Source organism: Centroberyx affinis, unplaced genomic scaffold (assembly GCF_046629955.1).
Source record: "Centroberyx affinis isolate AG114_WGS23_722 - 3 ecotype Tasmania unplaced genomic scaffold, CSIRO-AGI_Caff_v1 ptg000718l_1, whole genome shotgun sequence".
Lineage (NCBI taxonomy): Eukaryota > Metazoa > Chordata > Actinopteri > Beryciformes > Berycidae > Centroberyx > Centroberyx affinis.
In genome coordinates this window covers 653,507-675,942 of record NW_027279335.1, presented here as the reverse complement: position 1 = coordinate 675,942, position 22,436 = coordinate 653,507, and the positions used below count along the sequence as shown (strand labels likewise).

The 22,436-nt window shown below is 41.3% G+C and overlaps 2 protein-coding genes across 4 annotated transcripts in view; one reads left to right on the top strand and one right to left on the bottom strand.

Moving 5' to 3' along the window:
• Positions 1–561: 561 nt before the first annotated feature.
• On the bottom strand, positions 562–1,421 carry LOC139644203 (gamma-crystallin S-1-like). Its single transcript, XM_071519608.1, has 3 exons — positions 1,410–1,421; positions 969–1,211; positions 562–846 (listed from the first exon to the last, which is right to left on the bottom strand). Exons 1-3 carry the CDS (start codon positions 1,419–1,421, stop codon positions 562–564), a joined length of 540 nt encoding a protein of 179 aa, XP_071375709.1.
• Positions 1,422–2,974: 1,553 nt separating this feature from the next.
• Positions 2,975–22,436, top strand: part of LOC139644220 (arginyl-tRNA--protein transferase 1) — a 61,930-nt gene continuing 42,468 nt past the window's right edge. For 2 of the 3 annotated variants that reach the window (XM_071519634.1, XM_071519633.1), the window contains exons 1-7: positions 2,975–3,112; positions 9,709–9,772; positions 9,939–10,001; positions 10,216–10,319; positions 11,787–11,984; positions 18,489–18,703; positions 21,763–21,891. In XM_071519634.1, coding sequence (XP_071375735.1) covers positions 3,013–3,112; positions 9,709–9,772; positions 9,939–10,001; positions 10,216–10,319; positions 11,787–11,984; positions 18,489–18,703; positions 21,763–21,891 — 873 coding nt within the window. In that variant the 5' untranslated portion in view covers positions 2,975–3,012. The remainder of the gene's footprint in view (positions 3,113–9,708; positions 9,773–9,938; positions 10,002–10,215; positions 10,320–11,786; positions 11,985–18,488; positions 18,704–21,762; positions 21,892–22,436) is intronic. The other variant, XM_071519635.1, reaches the window with a different exon arrangement.

Genomic DNA, 22,436 nt, shown 5'->3' with positions numbered 1-22,436 from the left:
GCTAACTGATTTTTTTGTATTTAACAACAACATTTAATTGCTCAACACATCAAACATAAACTCCTTCAGGTTCTGTGTTCTACTCTTAAACAGTGCTACATTGACAGGATAACAAGATACTTTGTCATGCCACAGATGAAATTAGTGCTTTGGTTATGATTCCAAAAATGTTAAAACAGTGAACATTTAAGCAGGCTCCTCAGTTATAAATTGCACTTGTTTGCTTCTTACACCCTTTGCTTCTTGTAAGTTGCATACTGTTAGTAACATATCTTATAAACTGTTTGTTCTACTTTACAATTGTGAACCAGTTTACTAAACTCTTTATGTTCGGAGGTATTGTTTGTTGAACATGTGTTTGACTAATGCAAGTCAAGCCATCTTGACTACTTTCTGAACACTTATCACAGCTTCTCTTAACCAGGAATCCAAGCCATTTTTCAGCCAGTCTCCAGCAGTCTAATCTTTTATTCCCTGATACCGACCCTGTGTTAAGACAAACTGTGTGTAAACCTCTTCAGGCTGTGAGAGTGACCTAGCTGTCCAACCCGGAGAGTGGATTTATTGGGACTGCTTCACCTCTGTGATACGGCGCACAGAGCCGATGGTGGAGCTCATGCTTCCCCATTCGCTGTGCTTGGTGTACTCTCCGGGGCGCAGGAAGTACTGGCGCCCTCTGTAGTTGGGGTGCTCATGGAGGATCCAGTAGCCCTCCATGACGTTACAGGAGGAGACGTCACGCAGGTGGAAGCGGTCCTGCAGGTTGGGGCAGTCGTCACTCAGCTCCGTCATCTTGCCCCCAAAGTCAGACCTCTCAAAGATCTTCAGCCTGTAGTTGCCATTGTACTGATCACAGAGGAAAAAGAGGGGTTTGTGTCACTGCACTGAAACATTCAGAATAATCTGACCAAAAGGAATCAGATTTTTATCTCAGCTTATGTAAGGCGATGTCAAGGACTACTACTCACAGCAGGGATCATGCGGCATGAGCGGATGCAGTCATTGAAGCCAGACCAGCGGTGATGGTCGGGGTACCTCCCCTTGGTCAACATGTACTGGTAGCCAGAATAGTTGGGCTTCTCATAGGCCATCCAGCAGCCACTGTCTACGCGGATGGAGTTGCAGCGAGAGAAGTGGGAGTGCATGTCAGAACAGTCACTGTTGCACTCATAGTGACGTCCCTCAAAGTTCCTGCCCTCGTAGAAGATGATCTGTACAGACAGTCGCCAGTTAGAACAGCATATCGCAGTCTAAATCCCCATCATTCCCTCTGAAAATTGCCATCCACTGTGCCTCCGAGACATTCCAAAAACGGGAGATCATAATGGACAACCGTTTAGGATACATCTGGCTTGTAAAGGCTGTCTGTCTGTTGTTTTATCAGGACAATTGTGACAGGTTCTGCTTACCTTTCCCATCATGACAGCGGAGGTCGACAGGACAGGCCTGTCCTCGTCTCCACAGCCTTTTATCTGTGTGAAAATAGCATAGAGCATTGTTGTTGAAACAAGGTGAGTTATCATGTCAGCACAAAACTGTTGTACTGCCCCATGACTCGGGGCACATGTCAACCTCATGCTCCATTTACAGTTAATTCTGTTGTTATGCAAATTTAGGTGGACCCTTTTCTAGGCTTTGACAATAGAGTTGCAGACTCTGTGTTTATCCCTTAGGGGGAAAAAACAAGCCCATCCAACCACTGTACTGCTAAGAACAAGTTCAAAGGTTGTTACATAGGAAGAGCAGGAAGGTGGATGATGCTGCAGTGCTGAGAGAATTTTAGAGTGGGTGGGTGCTGTATGACTGTGCATGAGTGTGATTATACTGTGCGAGTGTTTGTGAGCATGTGTGTTTCTGCAGCTTTCTGTACTGCGCGTGTGTGTCTGTGTTTGTGTTGTTTGGCAGCAGCTGACAGGGCAGTGCTAGTCTCGCACAGTTAGTGCTGCTGGCCTCCCTCTGTGCACAGCACACTGTTGCTGGCTTTGTGGCTGACAGACAAAGGGGTGTGTGTGTGTCTTTGTCTCTTATGATCATTGTCCTGGCTCACATTGAGAAGACACACACTCTCACACTGATGCTACACAACTATTTTTGGGGGGAAATATGTTAATTAAAATTGTGTTATTAATTATCATATGTCAATTTCAAAGCACAAAAGACAGATTTTCCACTAGGTGTTTCAAACAGATGCAAAAACAAGTGATTCTGGTGCTGTACAGAATTTCTGGCTTACAAATCAAACCAAGTTGAACATTGAGGAAAATCTTTCATATCCAAACTGAGCAAAACTATATTATGTGCCTTTTTAAATTTATACAGGAAGAGGTTTACTTTTGCAGTAACACCTTGCTATACACACAGTCACATCTGGGAGCTGCCCAAAGAAAACATGTATGTCAGTTGAAGGGTAAATGCCTTGTGCAAGGGCACCTCAACAGTAGTTGTTGTGGAAAGGGAGACGCAGTCATTTTCTTCACCCACCAGTTTCTCAGCTGCTCTGGGAATTTGAACTGGCAAAATTCTGGTCAGAAACCCACTTCTGACATTTAACATACTGATATCCTGTGTTCTACTGAAGGCTGTGCCCAGTGATGCAGTGGTAAATTAAAAGGTGTATAAAAATGACCTGTACTCAGTGATTATCATAAGGCAAAACAGACCCTATCCTCATGATGAACTTACTTCAGCTTGAGTTTACTTCTATGTTGTAGGCCATTCTATGAATTTATGTCTTGAAGATTTATGTCAGCCTGAAAATCTGGGTATGCTATTCCGCAAATAAAAAGATGAGTTAAGTGTGTTTAGCCTCCAGTACATCCCTGGCAACGTTAACGTGATTATTATTTTTGTGTTATTGATATGAAACAGCTGATCGTTTCTGAAACTTTACAACTTTTATTTTGAAGTCTGGGGACAACATTGCACCGGAAATGTGTTCTTACAGGTCCTCCTCACTGCTCTCTCCTCCCCGACACCGGCTAGCTCGGCTGTCATCTGTCTGAGACGATAAAGATGGCAGGAAACAACTCGTACACAATAGTAGAATATTTCGGTGGGGACGACGGTTACCGTTGTGGTTATTGTAAAAATGAAAAAGGCAACTTCTCTCATGGTAAGTGTTCAATGAAATAGCGAACTAGTCGTTACCGCTTCACTGAACTGTTGCGCTAGCGTTGTGTGCTGTGATGGAGCTCCGTCTATTTGCTGGAATGGTACTGTTTGGAAAGAGGGCTAATGTTGGTACTGCAAGCCTAACGTCAGTTAACCCATAGCTAGCTTGCCACTGACAAACCAATATCCTCTAAGAATGTTGTTATGTTGCAACAAAATACTATTACACTATATTTACAATATTGTTACATTGAGACAGCCTACTTGAATAGCTTGTATTGGTCAACGAATAGCTAGCTAGGGAACATAAGCTACCCAAATTTACTAAGGTTAGCTCAATTTTAGCCCTTTATCTCTCAGCCCTCTTTCTAACTCTTCCTTCCTGGAAAACCAACCAAGAGAGCCTTGGAATAAATTAAGGTAGTCAACAAGATTATCTTCCTTTCAATTAATGACCCCACTTCACTTGAACAACACTGTTTTACTCGAGGCTAACAATGTATTAACATAATCTAGATTTATAGCCTTGTACACTTCAATTTACATCCTGCCCTACTGACGTGAAAACTAGCAGCAAGCTAGAGAAGCTGGGCAGTGAAGCCAGGCTATCGCCCTTAGCTCGCAAGCAAAACTGCAGCTGTCCCTCTCACTTGGTCTGTCAGCACTTTCACCCAGACAGGAAGGAGAGTCTTATGTATCAGGTCAAGATGGTTCAACTGCATTTTCCACAAAAAGGCATCAACTCATGGCTGGGGTGTGGGAAATGCAAGATGTGTGTCGTTTTTGTGTCTTTCCATATTTTGGTGTGCTGATGGCTACAGTCTCCTGATAATTATCATGCCATGTGAGAGTTCATGCTTGATATACACATGATAGCCTCGTGTTGAAATTTGCATAACTTGTTTGTGATTGTGTAATTTGGTAGTTATGTGGATATCATCTTATGGTGAATGATTCATTATGTCCCCATACAAACTTGTCAGTTGTAGTTTCTGAGTGGGCAGTCCTCCCACCTTCAGTACTGTATTAGTTTTTCAGACTGAACAGGCAACATGGATTGCAACGTGTGGAGAGAGAAATGTCACAGCATCAATATGAGACTGGATTTCGACATGCTGAAACGTAACACGCCACTTATTTACTGTACATGAATGTGATCCTAGCAAGTGTAGTGTTGTGCTGCTGTGTTACTGTGGCACATCAGGATTGGAAGCATTTAAAAACAGAATGATAGGACTTGAGCTGCAGCGATTAATCGATTAGTTGTCAACTATTAAATTAATCGCCAACTATTTTGATAATCGATTAATTGGTTTGAGTAATTTTTTAAGAAAAATACGTCAAAATTCTCTGATTCCAGCTTCTTAAATGTGAATATTTTCTGGTTTCTTTACTCCTCTATGACAGTAAACTGAATATCTTTGGGTTGTGGACAAAACAAGACATTTGAGGACGTCATCTTAGGCTTTGGGAAACACTGATCGCCATTTTTCACCATTTTCTGACATTTTATATACCAAACAACTAATCGATTAATCGAGAAAATAATCAACAGATTAATCGACAATGAAAATAATCGTTAGTTGCAGCCCTAGATAGGACTTTGGATGCTTCACATTTGCCCAATTTCCCGAAGGGGATTAATAATGTGCTATCTTATCTTATCTTATTTATTGCAGCTGAGGTAAATGGTGGAGTGTTTGCCTCCTTAGTTCAGTTTGTTTGGTGAGGTGAGAATGGTCGAGCTGTGATGCACATCCAACAGTCACTCTCTGGTCAGCCTGAGAGGGGTGGCCTCGGGCTACTTCCAAGTGAACCCTGAAACAGTTTGTTTAAAGTGATAATGTAAATTGATAAGGACAGGAAAATAGCCAGCGAATTGAGCATTTAATGAAGCCCATTGGCCGATTTTGACATTTTCTCATACTTCTCTGAATGTGTTCCAGACCATCACTGAAGTGGAACCAACAAGGTTGTTTGTTTACACATCTGCTTGTTAGGATTCAAGGTTTTTGCAATAAATAGCAGACTTGCACAACCACATAACTTTGTTTATAAAGTGTGGTCTGTTTGTCATTTGGCAATGGGAAACATCAGCAAACCAATGAAAACCTGCAAAAATATAACGTTTCACTTCTGATATGGAACAGTTGAAATTAACAATAGGTGAGAAGATGACCTAAAAATCCCAAGACTGCCTTATATAGGCTTACTGGTGAGTCCTCTGTGTCGGACACTGCAAAACAGGAAAGAGCCTGTCCACCTACTCAACGTTGTGTACATTTACTTAATGAAAAGTAAGGGCTGCCTGGAACTCTTGATTATAGCGTTAAGATGGGATGGAGTTACGATAGCTTAATCCTCCTGCTATTTCAGGAATATTCTTTCCATTTATTCTCTCTATAGAGATTGATCTATTTCAGAGTTGTGAATGTTCTTTCCAGTTTTGTTCTGCTGACAGGAAGGGTTATACAGACCATAGTCACATGCCATCGAGGTCTATAATCATGCTCTTGAAAGTAAAAGTAGCCAATTGAGCAGAACTTAACCCTTAAATGCAGATGCTACTGAAAAAAACTCTACAGTATATTCTGTCTAGATGCTCTTCTTAGTTAGACTAATGTAACCTTCCTTTGTAGGAGGTTTTGCCTTTGATACAGAGCTATAAAAAGCCATGTAAGAAGATGGAAAGTTGTTTGTGACAGAGACTGGTATAACACAGTCGAGGTGAGCGAGGATGAGAAGCGCTGACTATAATTAGGGCTTAGGCAGTTCCTTGTGCAGTCAATGAGTGTTTGGGCTAGCTGGCAGATGAGCGCTCCTGGCTAATCTAAGATAAGAGAGGTAATCTGGGTACGTAACCCCACATAGGAGGGCAGGCAGGGACGGGGTGTGGGGAGGACGGAGAGCTGTGGTCCTGTCTAATCCTTGTAGGAGGTCAGCAACAGTGTTAAAAGGCCATAGGTCTCCTTTTGTTGATACGGGTCGAGGTAAAAGTGCACTAGACTTGATGCTATAGTAATTAAGCCATTCTTTTAGGCCTCTGGGGCTCCAGTGGCCTTATTTGGGCCAGTATGTGATTTTAAGTTTTCTTTTAAGATTTAACTTTCTGGATATACAAGTCTGATTAATTTCTAATGGGAGATTCCTTTCTATTGCTTTTGAGTTCTTGATAAGATTTGTGAAACTCAAAGCCTAGATCAGTGATGTTATTGTCAGATATATGAGCAATGTTTATATTTTGCTTTAGACTCCTCCATTCAGGTGCTGAAGAAAAATAGTGTCGTGCTAAATGTGATAACATCACTGCACCACATGGCTCACACACAAAGCAATTCCACACAACACAACAGATCACATCTGCTCTCCTCTGTGGTGCTGCTCTCCCCTCTCTCTGTGGTACTGTGTCTGTCATGCCTCAGTGGAGGCTGGAGAATGGATCAGGTGTGAGTGACAAGACAGGCGCTCCTGTTGTGCCGTGATGACAGCAGAGATAGCATTCACATGTAGCCCAGATGGCACGATGCAATTGTAGAAATATCAGCTTTTCAATTATCTGACTTTCTGGCTAACAATTATCTGGCTTTTATGCTGTTATTTAATTTGCCCTACAATAGGGTGAAGTTACTTGTTATCACTCAGTGTAGTTTGCAGGATGTTTTAGACTGTTGTGCATTTTTGCCTTTTCCTCTAGTGACTATAAATTCGGGATATATAAACATAGATCTCTGAAGCCTTTGACTTATGATAGGAAATGGACTGGGTATTTTGCAACCCGAGCCTGGTCATCCTATTTTGTCTTAGATCTGTTTTACCCCAGTGTATGCAAACATTGCAGCTGCAAAATACGAGAATGTGTCCTTCATACTGTTTTTGTGTCCAGAGGTCTGTTGATTCAGGAGGATAAAAAAAATGTCCAAGTTTTGTTTACATCTGTATTATGGATTAAACCTAAAAAAAATCACCCAAATATATAATTCACTTTATTGCTATGGTAGACACTAGTATTGTCAAGATTTGTGTACAAAACTATTATCAGAAATTATGTTTATGTCTGTAATCTGTTTTGATCTTGGGCTGTTTACTCAATATTTATGACCACAAACAACTCTTTCCCAAAGCTAGAAACCAGAGAACTAATACTCTGTCATTCAAGCGACACTGTATCTTGCTGCTTCACTGATGAATTGACTGAATACATGAAAGAACTGAAGACATACAATTTATAAGATGACCAGTGGTTTTGCCATGTTGTGATCAGATATAGGCTACAGTATGTGGTAAATATCATTATGGCTTGTCGTCCAAACAGGTGCTTAGTGAAAACATTCTTGTGACAATTATGTTATCGTCAGTGTACTACACAGAGATAGATCATAATTTGTCTCAAGAATCCAGAGGCTCTCACTTCCTCAGTGGGAGGAACCTACTCTGTTGGTGCTAAACCTGTAGGCCATAGCAGGACCAGGCTCCTCTTGCTGTAGCTGGAGGGGAGGAATGGCCCCAGTCATCTGCCATTTACTGCTTCCCTGCTGTAGTGTTGCTCTGTTATATCTAGGGCTGCAACTAGCCTAACGATTTTTTTCATTGTCGATTAATCTGTCGATTATTTTCTCGATTAATCGATTAGTTGTTTGGTATATAAAATGTCAGAAAATGGTGAAAAATGTCAATCAGTGTTTCCCAAAGCCTAAGATGACGTCCTCAAATGTCTTGTTTTGTCCACAACCCAAAGATATTCAGTTTACTGTCATAGAGGAGTAAAGAAACCAGAAAATATTCACATTTAAGAAGCTGGAATCAGAGAATTTTGACGTATTTTTCTTAAAAAAATTACTCAAACCGATTAATCGATTATCAAAATAATTGGCGATTAATTTAATAGTTGACAACTAATCAATTAATCGATTAATCATTGCAGCTCTAGTTATATCATGCTGTGTTGTCTCTCTGTCTCTGTGGACTCTAGCAAAACACTGCTCTGCTGGGACATGGAAAATAGTACTCAGTTAAAGTTGCAAAACAGAGTGTGTGTGTGTGTGTGTGTGTGTGTGTGTGTTGTGTGAACTGGTATACAGTGGTTTTTCCCCGGTTGGTTTAGATGGAAACTGATACTGTTAGTGTCAAAGTGAAACCATTTTAGGTGTATGTGTGTATGTGCATGCCAAGTGTTTACAGTATATGGTTGTAGAAGAGAAGGTCATGAGTTGAAACGGGGAGCTCAGAGCTCTGTTCTGGGAAGTTGGACCCGGGGTACTATGGCTACATCCCAGAGGACCGTATGTTTCCATTAGGGCCTTGAGGCACTGTGGGAAATTCCACCTCCCTGGGGACACACTGAGATATCCCAGTTATCCCAGCTCTGTACCTTAGATGCATCCTACGTCAAGCCCACAAAAAAGTTAGCGGAGTTATTTTCTTGAAGCTTTCATAAAGCTTTGTTTTGTTCAGTTGTGAAAAGCGCCTGGCTGATTCAGGACTGAAAGCAAAATGAACAGCTTTTTCTGACAATGCACCATGTCATTTCCTGGCATTCAAGTTAAGCCTTTTATAGGAAATTTTAATGGCAACATGCTCTGATGGCTGGTTTCTTTCCATTTGAACAGGGAATTTTCTTTGTTTGTGTATTAAACACTACACATAATACATGGATTTATCATAAGAACAAATTTAATACTTTATTGTCCCAAATAGGAAAATTCACTTGCATCAAAGCTTACAACTACGGATACACCAAACTATTTTTTGGGGGGTGATTCCAATTACCAATTTTGAAACAGTGTGATTGGCAGATCACCAATCCGAATGTTGGTTGTTGGTTGAATTGATTCATTTTACCCAGACTTTCTACTAACAACAGCACATCCTATAAAAGTGCACAGCAAGCGTAAACAATAAAAATTTCAATATAGCACAATGTTTAACAGATTGCTCTTATGGCTGCATTCCATTGCTGGCCTAACCATGTGTAAATAAATCCAAACATAGTGTGTGCTTGATGACTGAGGTGCTTACTCACATTGCCGCTGGTAGTGGATGAAAAAGGTTTTCATTGAAGTAGCATAGTCTATGTCTTCTGTCACAACACCACATCAGAAATTAATAGGCCTATATGTGAGCTATCAGTATCGTTTACAGTTGAAAAAATCAAATGAATACAATAACCAAATACTTACAAATTGCTCTACTCAGAAATGTTCCACCATTTCCACCAATTCTGAAATTAAAAACAGGAAGGTCACTAAAAATGGGTGGACCCAGTCTCTATTTTTAAAAGAAAACGTCTGTATTCAGTTGCCATCAGCTAGCACATGAAAATAGTGTTATAATCTGATTTTCGGTTGAAATGGTGATTGATCAATCAACAGTGACCTTTTTAGAAAGTCTAGAACCATGATCGGTGGCTGATTGATCGGGGCATTGCTACATACAACACAATACATAATCACAATAAACATAATCACTTTTTCCTTATATCTGCAGTATTCAATGTCACCTTTCCATAGTTTGCTATTTTTCTAAGAGCTAGCATAGCACTAATTTGTAGTAAATCAATGCAACCTGTTAAACTCATGATGTTCCTTCTCTGTTCTACAGGGATGTGGTCTCACACCATGACAGTACAAGACTACCAGGACCTCATAGACCGAGGATGGAGAAGGTAAGAAGCTGTCCCCTAAACCCACCCATTCCCCTGCTCACTCACATATTGGCCTTATCTACTTGTGCAATAGAATAACAACAAAAGGTGATATGATGATTTTCTTGGGACATTTACCATTGATAGTGGATTTTACAGTCAATGTTATTCATTTCTTTCTTTACAGAAGTGGGAAATATGTCTATAAGCCCATAATGAACAAGACATGCTGCCCACAGTACACCATCAGGTAAACACAGTAGCACCTTATCCTACTCATCAGAGTTTTCTCTCATGACTAATGCCGGAATGGAACACATGAAACTGGGTGAACCATGGTAGTTTGATAGATAAAATTAATAACATAAGAAATAATAAATAATAAATATTTGTATAATAACAGAAAATGTATACACATAGTAGTCTATTCTAACCAAATCTCTACCTCTGTGCTCTCTGTCAAGATGTCATGCCTTGAACTTCCAGCCATCCAGATCCCACAAGAAGATCTTGAAGAAGATTAGCAAATTCCTTTCTAAAGGAGAATTACCAACAGGACAGGGTGATGGTGAGTATATATTGGCAATAATAATTGGGAGGGTGTTCTCTACTGTGATTATGGGTGCTATGGCGATGCAGCTTACACCTAGATGCGTCGGCAACACCAAAGTCCTCATAATCATAGTAAAGATAAAACAATACATGGAATGAAACACTCTAGTATATTAAGCATAAAATAACACAATGAGCATATGGGGGGGATGAAATATAACATTCAAAACAATTTTAAAACATGGACAGGTTAAATTCAGTTGGTTCAAGTAAAAGCAACTCCAAAAAAGTGAGTTTTGAAAGAGATTTGAAAGATGCCACAGAGGTGGACTGATCTCCTCACCATTAGATTTAATCTTGATTGTGGAACGATCAGGAGCACCCTGCCCGAGGATCTCAGGCTGCGACTAGGCTCATCGGAGGTCAAAAGCTCTGTAATATAACTGGGTGCTAGGCCAGCGAGTGCCCTAAATGTGATTAGTAAAGTAAAATTAAAATTAAAATCAATCCGAAAACATATTGTAAGCCAGTGAAGGGCAGCTAAGACAGGAGTAATATGTTCTCCTCTTGGACCCAGTGAAGAGTCTGGCTGCAGCATTCTGCACTAACTGCTGTCTAGAAATACTCTGTTGGCTTAAAGTATACAATGAATTGCAGTAATCAAGGCATGATGTGATAAAAGCATGAATAACTGTTTCCAGGTTCTTGAATGATAAAAACGATCTAATATTAGAAAGTTTCCGTAACTGTAAGAAACTGTTTTCACATGTTTATCTAAATTAAGATAGGATTCTGCAATTATAGTCTACATTATATCACAGTGTGCCAAGGTGTTTTGTGATCAGTGCATTTGAGCAGTCCGGACCAATACAATAACTTAAGTTTTATTTGCATTTAATTGTAAGAAGTTTTGTGACATCCAATTTTGAATGTCCAATAGTATAGTAATATAGTAGTTTAGTAATATAGTAATGAGTACCTGCATGATAATAAAAACAGGAAAAATACACAAAGATTGCTAACTAGCTCCCTGGTAACAACAATGAGCATAGCAACAGGGAATCGCCAGCATGGTTGGAATGAATCTTTGACCAATCAGATTGCATTATGTCCCATGGTTTAAATGCTGTTGAGAGGCCTTTCCACCTTAACAAGATGAAAATTGAGAGGCAAACTGAGTTGTAATAAATTCTATCTTTTAATATTGAATATTTACATGAAATATATCAACTATCAGTAGTTTTCACTCTTGACCTTCAAAGACTCATATCTGTTGAATCCTTGTTGAAACTACCAATTGTATAATGTAGCATGTAGTAATCATACTCCCTATGTACATAGAGCCATGTAAATAACCACAAAGTGTTACAACAGTGAACTCTCACTTATACACCTGCAGACACAAAATCAAAACAGTGTTGCTACTGTGACGCTAGAGTATACATTATATAGTGTAAGGGATGTTGACTGTGTGCTTTGGCAGGGGAACCGATGGACTCGATGTGTGAAGAAGCAGGTCCACGGGAGCCGACTAAAGTCTGTCTGTCAGAAGTGGAGTGTCCTGCTATCACAGAAATTCAGAAGGAGGTAGCGGATTCCAAACCAGCAGACTCAGAAACATCAAGAAAAGATCCAGCTTCTGTCTCAGATGGGAGATCAGCAGCCACAACTCCCAAACCAGGTAAGATGTCAGATGCATTAATGAATGACTGGTACAAAACCAAATGGTTACATCAAATTGACCTTATACTGATTATCATGCTTGCAGATTTTGTTAAAATCTGGGTGTTTAATTGAACACCAACAACATGCTCAGGAGCCGGGCTCTGTGTGTTTGTTAGTTGGCTCGTTTATTTGTTTGTGTATGATGCTTTTTGCAATGCTCTGTGCTTAGGGGAATTGTTGTATGTGCTCTTTAGGCCATGCAGACTCCCAAGAGCCATGCATAAAGGAAATGCAGTGTGCACTTGTACACCAGGCAGTACAGTAGAAGTCACAAATGCATGAGCCAGCTCTAGGTTGTTGCGCAGTACATACCAGGAAGTAGCCCATTGATTTTTTTTAACTGCAGTGGCTAAGTCAATGCATGAATTAAATAATTTGTACAGTTCATCAACACTGTGCTACCACAGCACTTTGGTGTTTAACAGGTGGAGTTTTTAAAGTCAACGTAGTTTCACTCACTCCAATCATGCAAACCCCTTCGTCTGCATGCAATCCCCTTCAGTTGCTTCTACCTTCAAATGATCTGTACCTCAGGGACCACAAGTCCAAGAGCAATGAAATTTGGTGAATAGGTTTCACATCTCCCCCACTACTCGGGTAAAAAAAACAAAAAACACTGATTGCTCAGATGGTGACGCTACAACAAGCAAGTTTACTGTTTGGCCAATAACTCCTGAACTGTAAGGCCTAGAATCAAAAATGTATTTTTCCTCATATTCCTTCCTCGAGATGAATCCATTGCTGCCATGATAGTTTTTCTGCCATTGTCAATGTTGTACAAAACCAATTTTTTGCTATTTCTCTTGCAAAGTTCCTAAGCAGATCATAAGCATCCATTACACTATGAATTTGTTCAGCTCCCATCTGAACATAGGTTTAGGATGCCCATGTGCAAAATTAAAAGGTCCAATTGGTTTTATTAACAAATATGGCCTTTGACGCCAGGAGGTGTGTTAAGGGATGTCATTGATGCTGGTTTCAGTTATTGCTGTATACCAGTTTTTTGATTTTTGAAGCATTTTTCTTCTTTATTTTTGACTGAAGTTATTAACTGTTACATTTTGGTGCTGATGTAGCTGATGTATTTTTAGATGTTTTTATGTACTGTTATTCTGTCTCAGTGTCATCTGTGTTGAACTCTGCTAGCTGTAGAACAAATTGCTCCTCTGGGATAATGAAGCTTTACTGCACACAGCATATATGGACTATTGTAGATTACAGCTTTAATGGCGAAGATGCACAAACAGGAAGTGAGGCAAAATTCCTAAACGCTTAATGTTAGAGCAACCAAATTTCACATATATATTTGGGATGGACCCAGAAGTGTGTCAGACCACAACTGGTCAAGCTCCATAGTGCCACCATCAGGCAAACCTTGTAATAGCACCTGTTTCCTCCTACAAAGTTGCCTCTATATCCTATATCCAAATTTTGCACACAGCATATTTCAACTGCCCATGCCACCATGTTTGTATCACAAAATTCTGACACTTGTAATCATTTGGCTGTGACTTAGGCTGACTTAAGCGCCTAATTGTTGATTTTCTCAATCACTAGTGACGTATCCGGACGCCAGAACGAACGGTTCAAACTTTAGTCCCACCCGCAAAGGCACTGATTGGCTCAATTGTTTCACTGAGTGAGAACAAGATGTTGACTAGAGCAACACCAGACTATCTGAATCGCTCGACAAAATCTGAAAAGTGGGCGGGACGCAATTCAGGAGTCGGGAACCATGCTAGGACTTTCATAGAAATCTTCTTCTTCTTCTTTGAGATGTAGAACTTTTCCAAAATGGTGACTCAAGCTTGGACCCCGCTAATGGGCACCTGTGGCTATATTTAATATTATTAATTAGAGCATGCTATACAGGGCAAGAGATTTCCTTTTTATCAATGGGTAAATCCCAAAATTTACCAGTCACTTAAAATATTGTATCAGCCAACTAGAATTTCAGAATACACAGGACCTCTGGATGATAGTTGGTTACCTGCCAAAGTGGCTGGTTCGTAGCAGTAAAGTAGTAGCAGTATATTTGCTTGGTAGCTGGTGGTAGTTTCCCACCCTGATGCTACACATTTCCTTGTTCCCAATATTGATTTGCTCATCTGTGCTGCTGCTGTGAGTTATGCTGACTCTCCCACTGCCAAGACTCCTCTTGCAGTGGTTCTGCTGTGCATCTACCCACAGGGTGTTTGCAGCTTAGTGTTCCCCACATGGCCAGTTATTTTGCATGCTTTGTAACTGCAGCAGAAAGCACTCTAAAAAGTTGCAATGTGTAACTGTATTGTCACTTAACTGCAATAAATTGTGAAACTGACAATGTGATTTTCTGTGTACGTACCACTGCTGGCCAGAAGGTGTCACTATTTACCTTGTAATGGACTCCTTTGTGCAGGAGCTGCATGAATGGGGCTGGCGTTCCCTCTGTATTTTTATGAATGGGTCTGGTTTGGGCCTTCATATCTGTCATGTTCTCCCCCTTACTCTCCAGTACAGGATATCCTCAGACAACTCACAGTAACAAAGCAGTAATGAATGAATAACACTTGTAGCGAAGAGATAATAAACTCCTATTAGACACGGGAAGCAACACTCCTATCAACTGTTCATATTTCAGGCCTCAACCACTCTTCTCTCTCACACAGCTAATGAGAACAGGCCCTATGGTCGTTTATCATAAAGCGAAGACGTACATTGGAGCAGGAAAGCCTGGTATTGGCACTGTTTGATCCAGACACAGACATAAACACACACATAGAAGAATTTCAGAGGTGCCAGTTCCTCCTCCTCGCTTTACACCTCTCGTCAGTAGTGCGGTTGCAATGTAAGAGGGAAAGAAGAGCTTAGCACTGCACTCCTCTTCCCCAGACCCTCAGAATAACTGGCCCCTTCAGGAGGCTAGCAAAGAGGAAGCAGGGAGGATTTAGTGTGTCGAGACAGTGGTTCTCCACTCCCCCCTCATTCACCTCCAACAGAAAACACCTGGACATAGCTCTTCTCAAGCTTTATGACTGGAGCACTTTATGGCTTTGGGCAGGTTCCAGTGCTAGTTTGGGAAAACATGGCTCCCCATCTGCCATATAGCCTAGCTACAGCCGGAGGTAAATGGATGGAAGTACAGATGGAATGTTGTTTTTTGCAAAATTGGTTTGCTTTTTAAATCAAGAGATGATGGTAATTACAATGAATAGATAAGCAATGAAATTTGCATACATGCATTTGTATCCAGTTGTCTTAATATTTGAAGTACTTGCTGTTTCCAGTTTTTATTATAATCCCAGAAGCCAATTAATTTGCAGTGAATAAGCAAGGGATCGGCCATTATTACAGAATAAGCCCATTTGTGGAAGGGTGTTGATCGACCTGAAGGGTCTTATGCTTTCTGTACACTATTCTGCTTATTACACAGCCACTTAACACATTGATCATGTGACATAGAATATGGATTCAAAATTATTTTATTACAAGGTTAAGTAATTTACAAGCTTCTTACAAAAAAATTAGTTCAGCAGGATTACAAACATTGAAATGTCTGTAGCTAGTATCCATGTGCTACATGTACCAATAGCAACGGAGCCAAATCCAGTAAGACTGCTGTTCAGCCTCACGTCTTTTTGACACAAGGTGTCACTAGTTAATTTGATTAGAAATAAGCAAAATCTAATGGACTTCTTGACTTGAGTGATATGATTAGATGTGAAACAGCTGTGTGTTATTCAGAAATATCAGACCTCAGAATGTGTTCATTGGCCAATCAGAATTGAGTGTTCAACAAAACTGTGTAATAAAAGACTATTACACAGTGCAATGCAAGACAATAACATTTACACCATCGGCACCAAAGAATAGTAGTGTTCATTACAGTGCATGGGTGCTTGTGCAGGTTATGCTGATTGTTTATCTAAGTATCAGAATGATGGATGATGGGATGAATTTGTTTGACAAATGTGTTTTCATTCCTGGAAGCTGTATTGTGTGTATTTTGATTGGGTGGGGATGACAGAAGGTACCTCCCACAGTTTCCACGGGGTAGTATTTGTCTACCTATAAAATGCTACTACTGACTCCCAGATGTTAATATTATAGTGGCACTACCCGCTGAAGACAGAGCAGCCTCCTCCCATAGTAAAATTAGCTTGTGTGTTTATACACGTTTATGTGCGAGAAAGCAATGTGTCTCAGTTCTAGCCAGTTTACCCTGAGTCTACCTTTTGAGAATTGTATGTGTGTTTGGGGAAGCAGGGAGGGAGAGTGCCATAGTTTTTATGAAGTGCTAACTGCTGGAGTGGGAGCATCTGTCTTCCACAGGAACAGATCTGTCAGACTTTATCTTCACCACGACTGCAGGCTCTGTCCTCAAGAGTACCTGTGCGTGTGTGTGTAGTGAAAGTATAATTAAAGGGGGGGGGAGACACACGTGGACAGGGTGATTGTGGATAAGGGCTGATGTGTTTGTGGTTGAGTCAAACAGTGTGATGAACACAGTCCAGACGTTGGTTCAGGGTCTCATTGTAACCGGTCTGCCTTGACCCCCCCATGTTTATTCTGACATAGAGGAAAACCATTTGACTGCACTGTCACTCCCTGGGTTCTATGTTTATATCACCCTCCTTGCTCTGAAACGCTCCCCTCCTTTTCTTTCTCCAGTCATTCACCAATAAAGACCAACACAGGAAACAGTCAGGGAGATTGAAATGATACAAAAACCAGGTAATGTTCTCCCTATTAAATAGACTTATGGGATCCTGTGTACTCCCTCTGTGAATTGTGAATTGTAAACCAACTGTTTACAGGAAGAATGCAACAGTTTTGTCATACAAAACTAATATCACTATTGCATTGAAATTTCAGCAACCTCTATACTGACTTAATCTGCCATTGTATTAGTCTTCATGTTGTGAGTTCAGCCTGCATTGACAAATGCAAGTAATGATTTTAAATTGATACATTTTGCTTGTTTTGATGATCCATTATCAGCACACGATTCTTGCTTTAAAACATATTTATTGCTCAGGACAGAAGCTGTACTTTACAGTTCAAACACCAGAGTCTCTGAACAGCAGAAAAGTAGAGACTCTTGAGTTAGAGTCAACTGGTGTTGAATGCTGACATTGAACCTCAGCCAATGCCAGAGTTTCCCTCTCCCCTTGTGAACACCGGGTGTCCCTCGCTTCACTGTGACGTTGGTGGAGGGGAAAGTTGGTAAGCCAGTGAGCCCGACGGTGGCGGCTGGCAATGGGACAAGCAGGAAATGGCTCTCGTTTCCTTATTGCTCCAAACAGGATGTGGGCGTGTAAACTGTTGACATGGGATGCCCGGAGTGCTGGAGGGCTTGGCAAGAGCCCAGGAGGGGAGGAATAGGATGAGGAGGGGGACAGAAAGAGGGAAACGGGGAGAGATTTAGTTACTGGTGTTGCTTTGGAGAGTGTACATGCTAGTCTGTAACGTGTCCCTCTGCAGTGTGGTGTATGTGTTCACATGTACAGTATATGTACTGTAAATCAACAGAATAGTCTTTCATTTTGTGTTCTCTATAAAAGAATGAACTCCACCAACACTCCTCCACAGTATGGAAGTGCTGCTGATTTAGTGGTTGTGTCTTCAGACGTCAGCACATACCCCTCTGTGCCAGAGGGAGGGACCTCTATGTATGTGTGTGTGTGTGTGTGTGTATGTGTGTATTAGATGTGGAACAGCCTCTGGTGTGGTGAGCAGAGCTACCTGTTGATGTGTCCGCACCAGCCAGCCAGGGTCTTATCTCTGTCATTGTCATTAGAAAAAAAAACCCTTGAGGTAAAAGAGCCCCTGTGTTTTCTGTTTATATTTGAGACCAACTGTGTCCATTTATACATACACACTGGCTAGCTTTAAACCACTTGGACTAACAAACAGCCCATGTTGTTTTATAGCCTCCTAAGCAATGATGTAATGTAAAGAGTATTGAGGCAGGGAAACAAGAAAATGACTTCCATGAAGCTGTGTTGAGCTCTCTGAGGAGACTGGCTTCTAATGCAGGGGGTACACTAAAGCAAACATGGCAGCCCATTTGCCCTGTGGGGCAGGGAAAATCCATCGGAAACATGGTCTAACACCCACAAAATGTTCCCCAAATGTGGGATTCATCAATGGCAGCAGCTTGAAGTTACCACCTCTCTCACTACTGTGATTCAGAAGGCTGCATAAAGGGGAAACTTGTTCTCCTCTTCCATAACGCAGTAATTGAGTTATTTTTTATATATATAACTGCTAGTGTTTCCTCTTTCAAGTCCTTTTCCTTCCGTTCCTTGAAACGCTTTGGAAATGCCATGCCATATCTTTGGAGTGAAAATGGATTTAGAAGGCTGTTTTTATAATACCCCCCACCTAGCACCTTTGGAAACCTTATCTTTCTATTGAGCTTTTTTAAATCCCTCTCCTCTTCCTACTATGTCTCTTATGTCTTTTATCTGGGGTGCAGGGATTGGCGCAGATCCTAGCCGGCCGCCATGTCGGAAGGCCAAAGACTTGAGGAAGGAGCGGCGTCTTCAGAAAGAACAGATGAGACAGCAGGCTGGTGGTGTTTCTTCCCTTGTCACTCCCACCCCAGCCACACCCACCCAAACCAACCAACCCAAACCCCTGGAAGATTTCATCAGCGAGTTGTTGCCTGACAGCCCTCTTCATCGACTTGAGGTGAGCAGAAAGAGAGAGGAGCTAGTCTGAATATACTAAAGCACCAAGTCTCCTTTCTCCGTTAATGTAACTGGAATGAAATGGCTTGGAATAAACATTAGCCCATTTTGATGATTCCAACTATCGTGAGTTTTCTTTCCTCATAATGTTTGGAATCGTCCAGCACGAAAAGTTGGTTTCAGAGAGCCCTCTTCCCTAGCCCCAGTGACTTCACCATGTGTTTATGTGTGCGGGGAGGATGGCTGGCCAGAGCAGAGTGGAAAAACCACCTCTTCCCAACACAAACTCAACCAAATGACAGGCACACCACACACACTGGGTCAGGTTACCCTACTGATCACATTAAAACCACAGCTCCCAGCTCAGCCTGTTTGAGAGGACATAGAAATTAACTTTTGGCGGAGGGGGCAGCACGATTTAGAAAAATCCCTGGCAAAGACACTGAGCTGAGGTTGGTAGAGTGACGTCATCCTTGGTCAGGACCAAGATGTGAGCCAGATGCAGTGATGAGCCAGGCAGTGTCTGTCTCTTGTCTGGACACCCCCTGAGACCAGACTGGCCAGACCTCCTCCCAGTCAGCTCTTTTCTATTGGATTAGTTTGTTTGGCTGCGATTACCATTCAATTTTGCTAAGTGGGCATGCACACAAGGTTATCCCTTTGCAAATGAAGGTTAATTATTTTTTTCCTAAGTCAGATAACTGAGAGATGCCTGTGTTTGACCCAGTTAGCTGTTTATTGAAAAACATGTGGCCAGGCGGCATCGAATCTGCAGCTAAAAGACAGTTTTGGTGATAAGCAGTTTACAGAATCTATCTAATGTTGAGTCTTGGCCCTCAGTACTGATGAGTCAGCTGTGGGCTCAAAGAGGTTTTGACACCAAAATTAAGATAGTTGTTTACACCAGAGCAATTAAAAGCACCCCAGCTCCTTTTTTATCATAAACACAACTGTTAAACATGTCATGCTGCTTGACTGATTGGCCCAGCACATTTCAGGGAAGAACACTCTCCAGTGGCCTCTTTGAAAATGGAGACATAAAGGGAAGAAAGAGATAAAGGGAGAAATATGGTGATGAAGAGTCTCCTTTCCTTTGGTAGGGACTGTGGCCTGAGAAATTGACCTGGGGTCAAAAGGAATTTCTCTCTTGTCAGGATTGGTCTGCCTTCTGTATTTTAAACGCATGGGAAAGAGGCGAGATGTACAGTATGTACAACACTGTAGGTACCTCTGTCCCTACCCTAAAGGCAGCGGTAGTTCAGCTAGCCACCACCAGGGGTCAGTGTGGCCACACGATTCAGAGCCCCTCAGGCACCTCAGGGAAGTGTGGAACTGAGTACCAGTACTCACTCAAGAGTCCTCAAGAGTCTTGTATCCCCTCTCCACACTTTCCACACTGTATCTTCATACCATTTCCTCCTTAAGTGTCCTCTTGCTCACATATTATGGTTTGGGCATCAGTCGCCTTTTCTATTAATTTCAACCTAAACTTTCTTAGAAAGGCATCTACTTTGTGCACTTCTCATAGACATCAGGATTTCTAACCCTAACCAAGAGCAGTAGGCCTCTCAGATGAAGCTTTAGAAGGCCAATATCTCATTTTAATTAAAGCTCAACCGAAGCCACTGGTATTATGTGGCATTATTTCAACATTCTTGAAATGGTCCAGTATCAGCCTGTTGGTGTTGTATCACAAGACTGCTATGAGAGTGGTTAAGTTTTAGCCAAGCTATCCACTATCTGCGGTAGTGTTGGCTGAACAAAATGATTTCAGCCTATCAAAGGATATCTCTGGAGTTTTAGAACTAAATTAAAAAGGCCTTACTTAAGTATTATCTTTTACATAACAGCCCCAACGTCTTTGTTTGACTAAAGGACGTGGGTGCCAAGTGGTCATATGAGAGAGCCTCACTCAGGTCCAACTCAAACAAACCCCAGGTTCAGTTCCCCTATCCTGGCCTTCCAGAGGCTTCATATGGCACAGGCTCCTTGGCCAACAAAAGCTTCCAAACTAAGAGATGGTTAATTAAAATGGAGCTGGAGGATGTGAAAGGTGAATTCTTCTTCAGTCCGTGTGACACTAGCAACACTCTGCTAGTTATTCTTTCCACCACTCATTCTGTCGTAGGCTTCTCGTGATCCTCCCCCTTCAAGCTTGATTTATACCTCTGCTTTGAAACATTAAGAAGTACTCTGCATAGGGCTGTATATGGGGGCTATAGGCATTGTAATGCCTAGGTGGCATGCACCTCAAGAAAAAAGAATTTAAAAAAAATTATATTATAATAAATACATTTTCTCATAGTCAACATACAGGAGATGTAAGTGCTGAATAGCAAGAAGATATCTGATTGGTTCATCTTTATATGTACTCTGTACAACTACACGCAGACAAAAAGGCCTTGCACACTCCCATGTGTTGTCTGAACATGAATCAAGAGTATGAATCAAGCTTTAGTTTGACATGACATGGTGAAGCACTGGAAACAGGGTCTCACACACACACACACACACACACACACACTAAGAAACTTGATGGTGTCAAATGATGATTTTGTTTTTCTGAGGACCATCACATGTTCATATTGTACGAGTTCACTGTGATGGCAGATGCTTGTGGTATTCTTCTTGTCAAACACCTGTACGTCACTCTTCTTGTCACCATAGAGATGGACAGAAACACACCCTTCTCTGTATTGTTCATGCTTTCCCATCAAGCCACAGCTGTGGTGAAAGACAGCCACCTTTGTTGAATGACAAGCCCCTTTACTGAGAGAGGAATAGATAGAGGGGTAGCAACAGGTTACAGCTACAGCTATCTCAGAACCAAACCCCCAAAATGAAAGCTTTTCAGATTTTCAAATTCAGTATATATTTGGCAGGCAGAACTTGAAGAGGGTGTGTTCTTGTCCGTCTTCAGACAGACCCATTTCTCCATCTCTTCTTTAATACTCTCTTTTTGATTTGTGATAATGTGTCTCTCTTGTGAGGATTTGTACTAGCCACTTATGCCAGTCTCATTTTGATGTTAACCCTTGTCTGCCCATCCTCTTTTTGAAGGTGAGGCTAGTGCGCTCCAGCCCCCCTAGCCCGCAGTTCAAAGCCTCTTTCGACGCCTCCTACCAGGTGTACAAACTCTACCAGATGGCCATTCACAAGGACCCTCCTGACAAGCCCTCCGAGAGCCAGGTCAGAGGGTGGGGGGCACAGGTCAACCTGCTCTAGGGGTGCCCAGGGAGAGGAGGGAGAGGAGGGAGGGAGGAAGAGGGTGGACATGCTCGGGTACCAGCAGAAGCTTTGTAAGGATTATGGAATTGCCCTAGTCTCTTATAAAACAGTTTTTACCATTTTTTAGCTTTATGATTAGATTTTTTGAAATTGTGAGAAAAGTGGTTCAATAGTATGTTTTTTTTAATATAAATGCTGAATCCGGTGTCATGCCCAGGTATTAATTTTCTTTAAATGTATCTATTTATCAGTAGTTATTTATATTTAAATATATGATGAGTATTATTTTATTATTATAAAAAAAAAGTATTAGTATTAGTAAAGTATTATTTTTTTTTTTTACAAATGTTATTCATTTCAATGACTGAAATCCTAATGGACAGAAAAGCCTGGACTGTACTGTAGATAGCATCTTCAAAGTATGGGGAGTGGAAAGAGCTTGGAATTAATAAATACATGATCTACGCTTAAGAGGTTTCAGCATCATCACTCTTTGGAAATGGAGA

Excerpts from the sequence above, each read along its gene's own strand:
- LOC139644203 (XM_071519608.1), bottom strand. Across the intron at positions 847-968 it reads CATGCCGCATGATCCCTGCT|TACAATGGCAACTACAGGCT; the intron begins GTGAGTAGTAGT and ends CTCTGTGATCAG.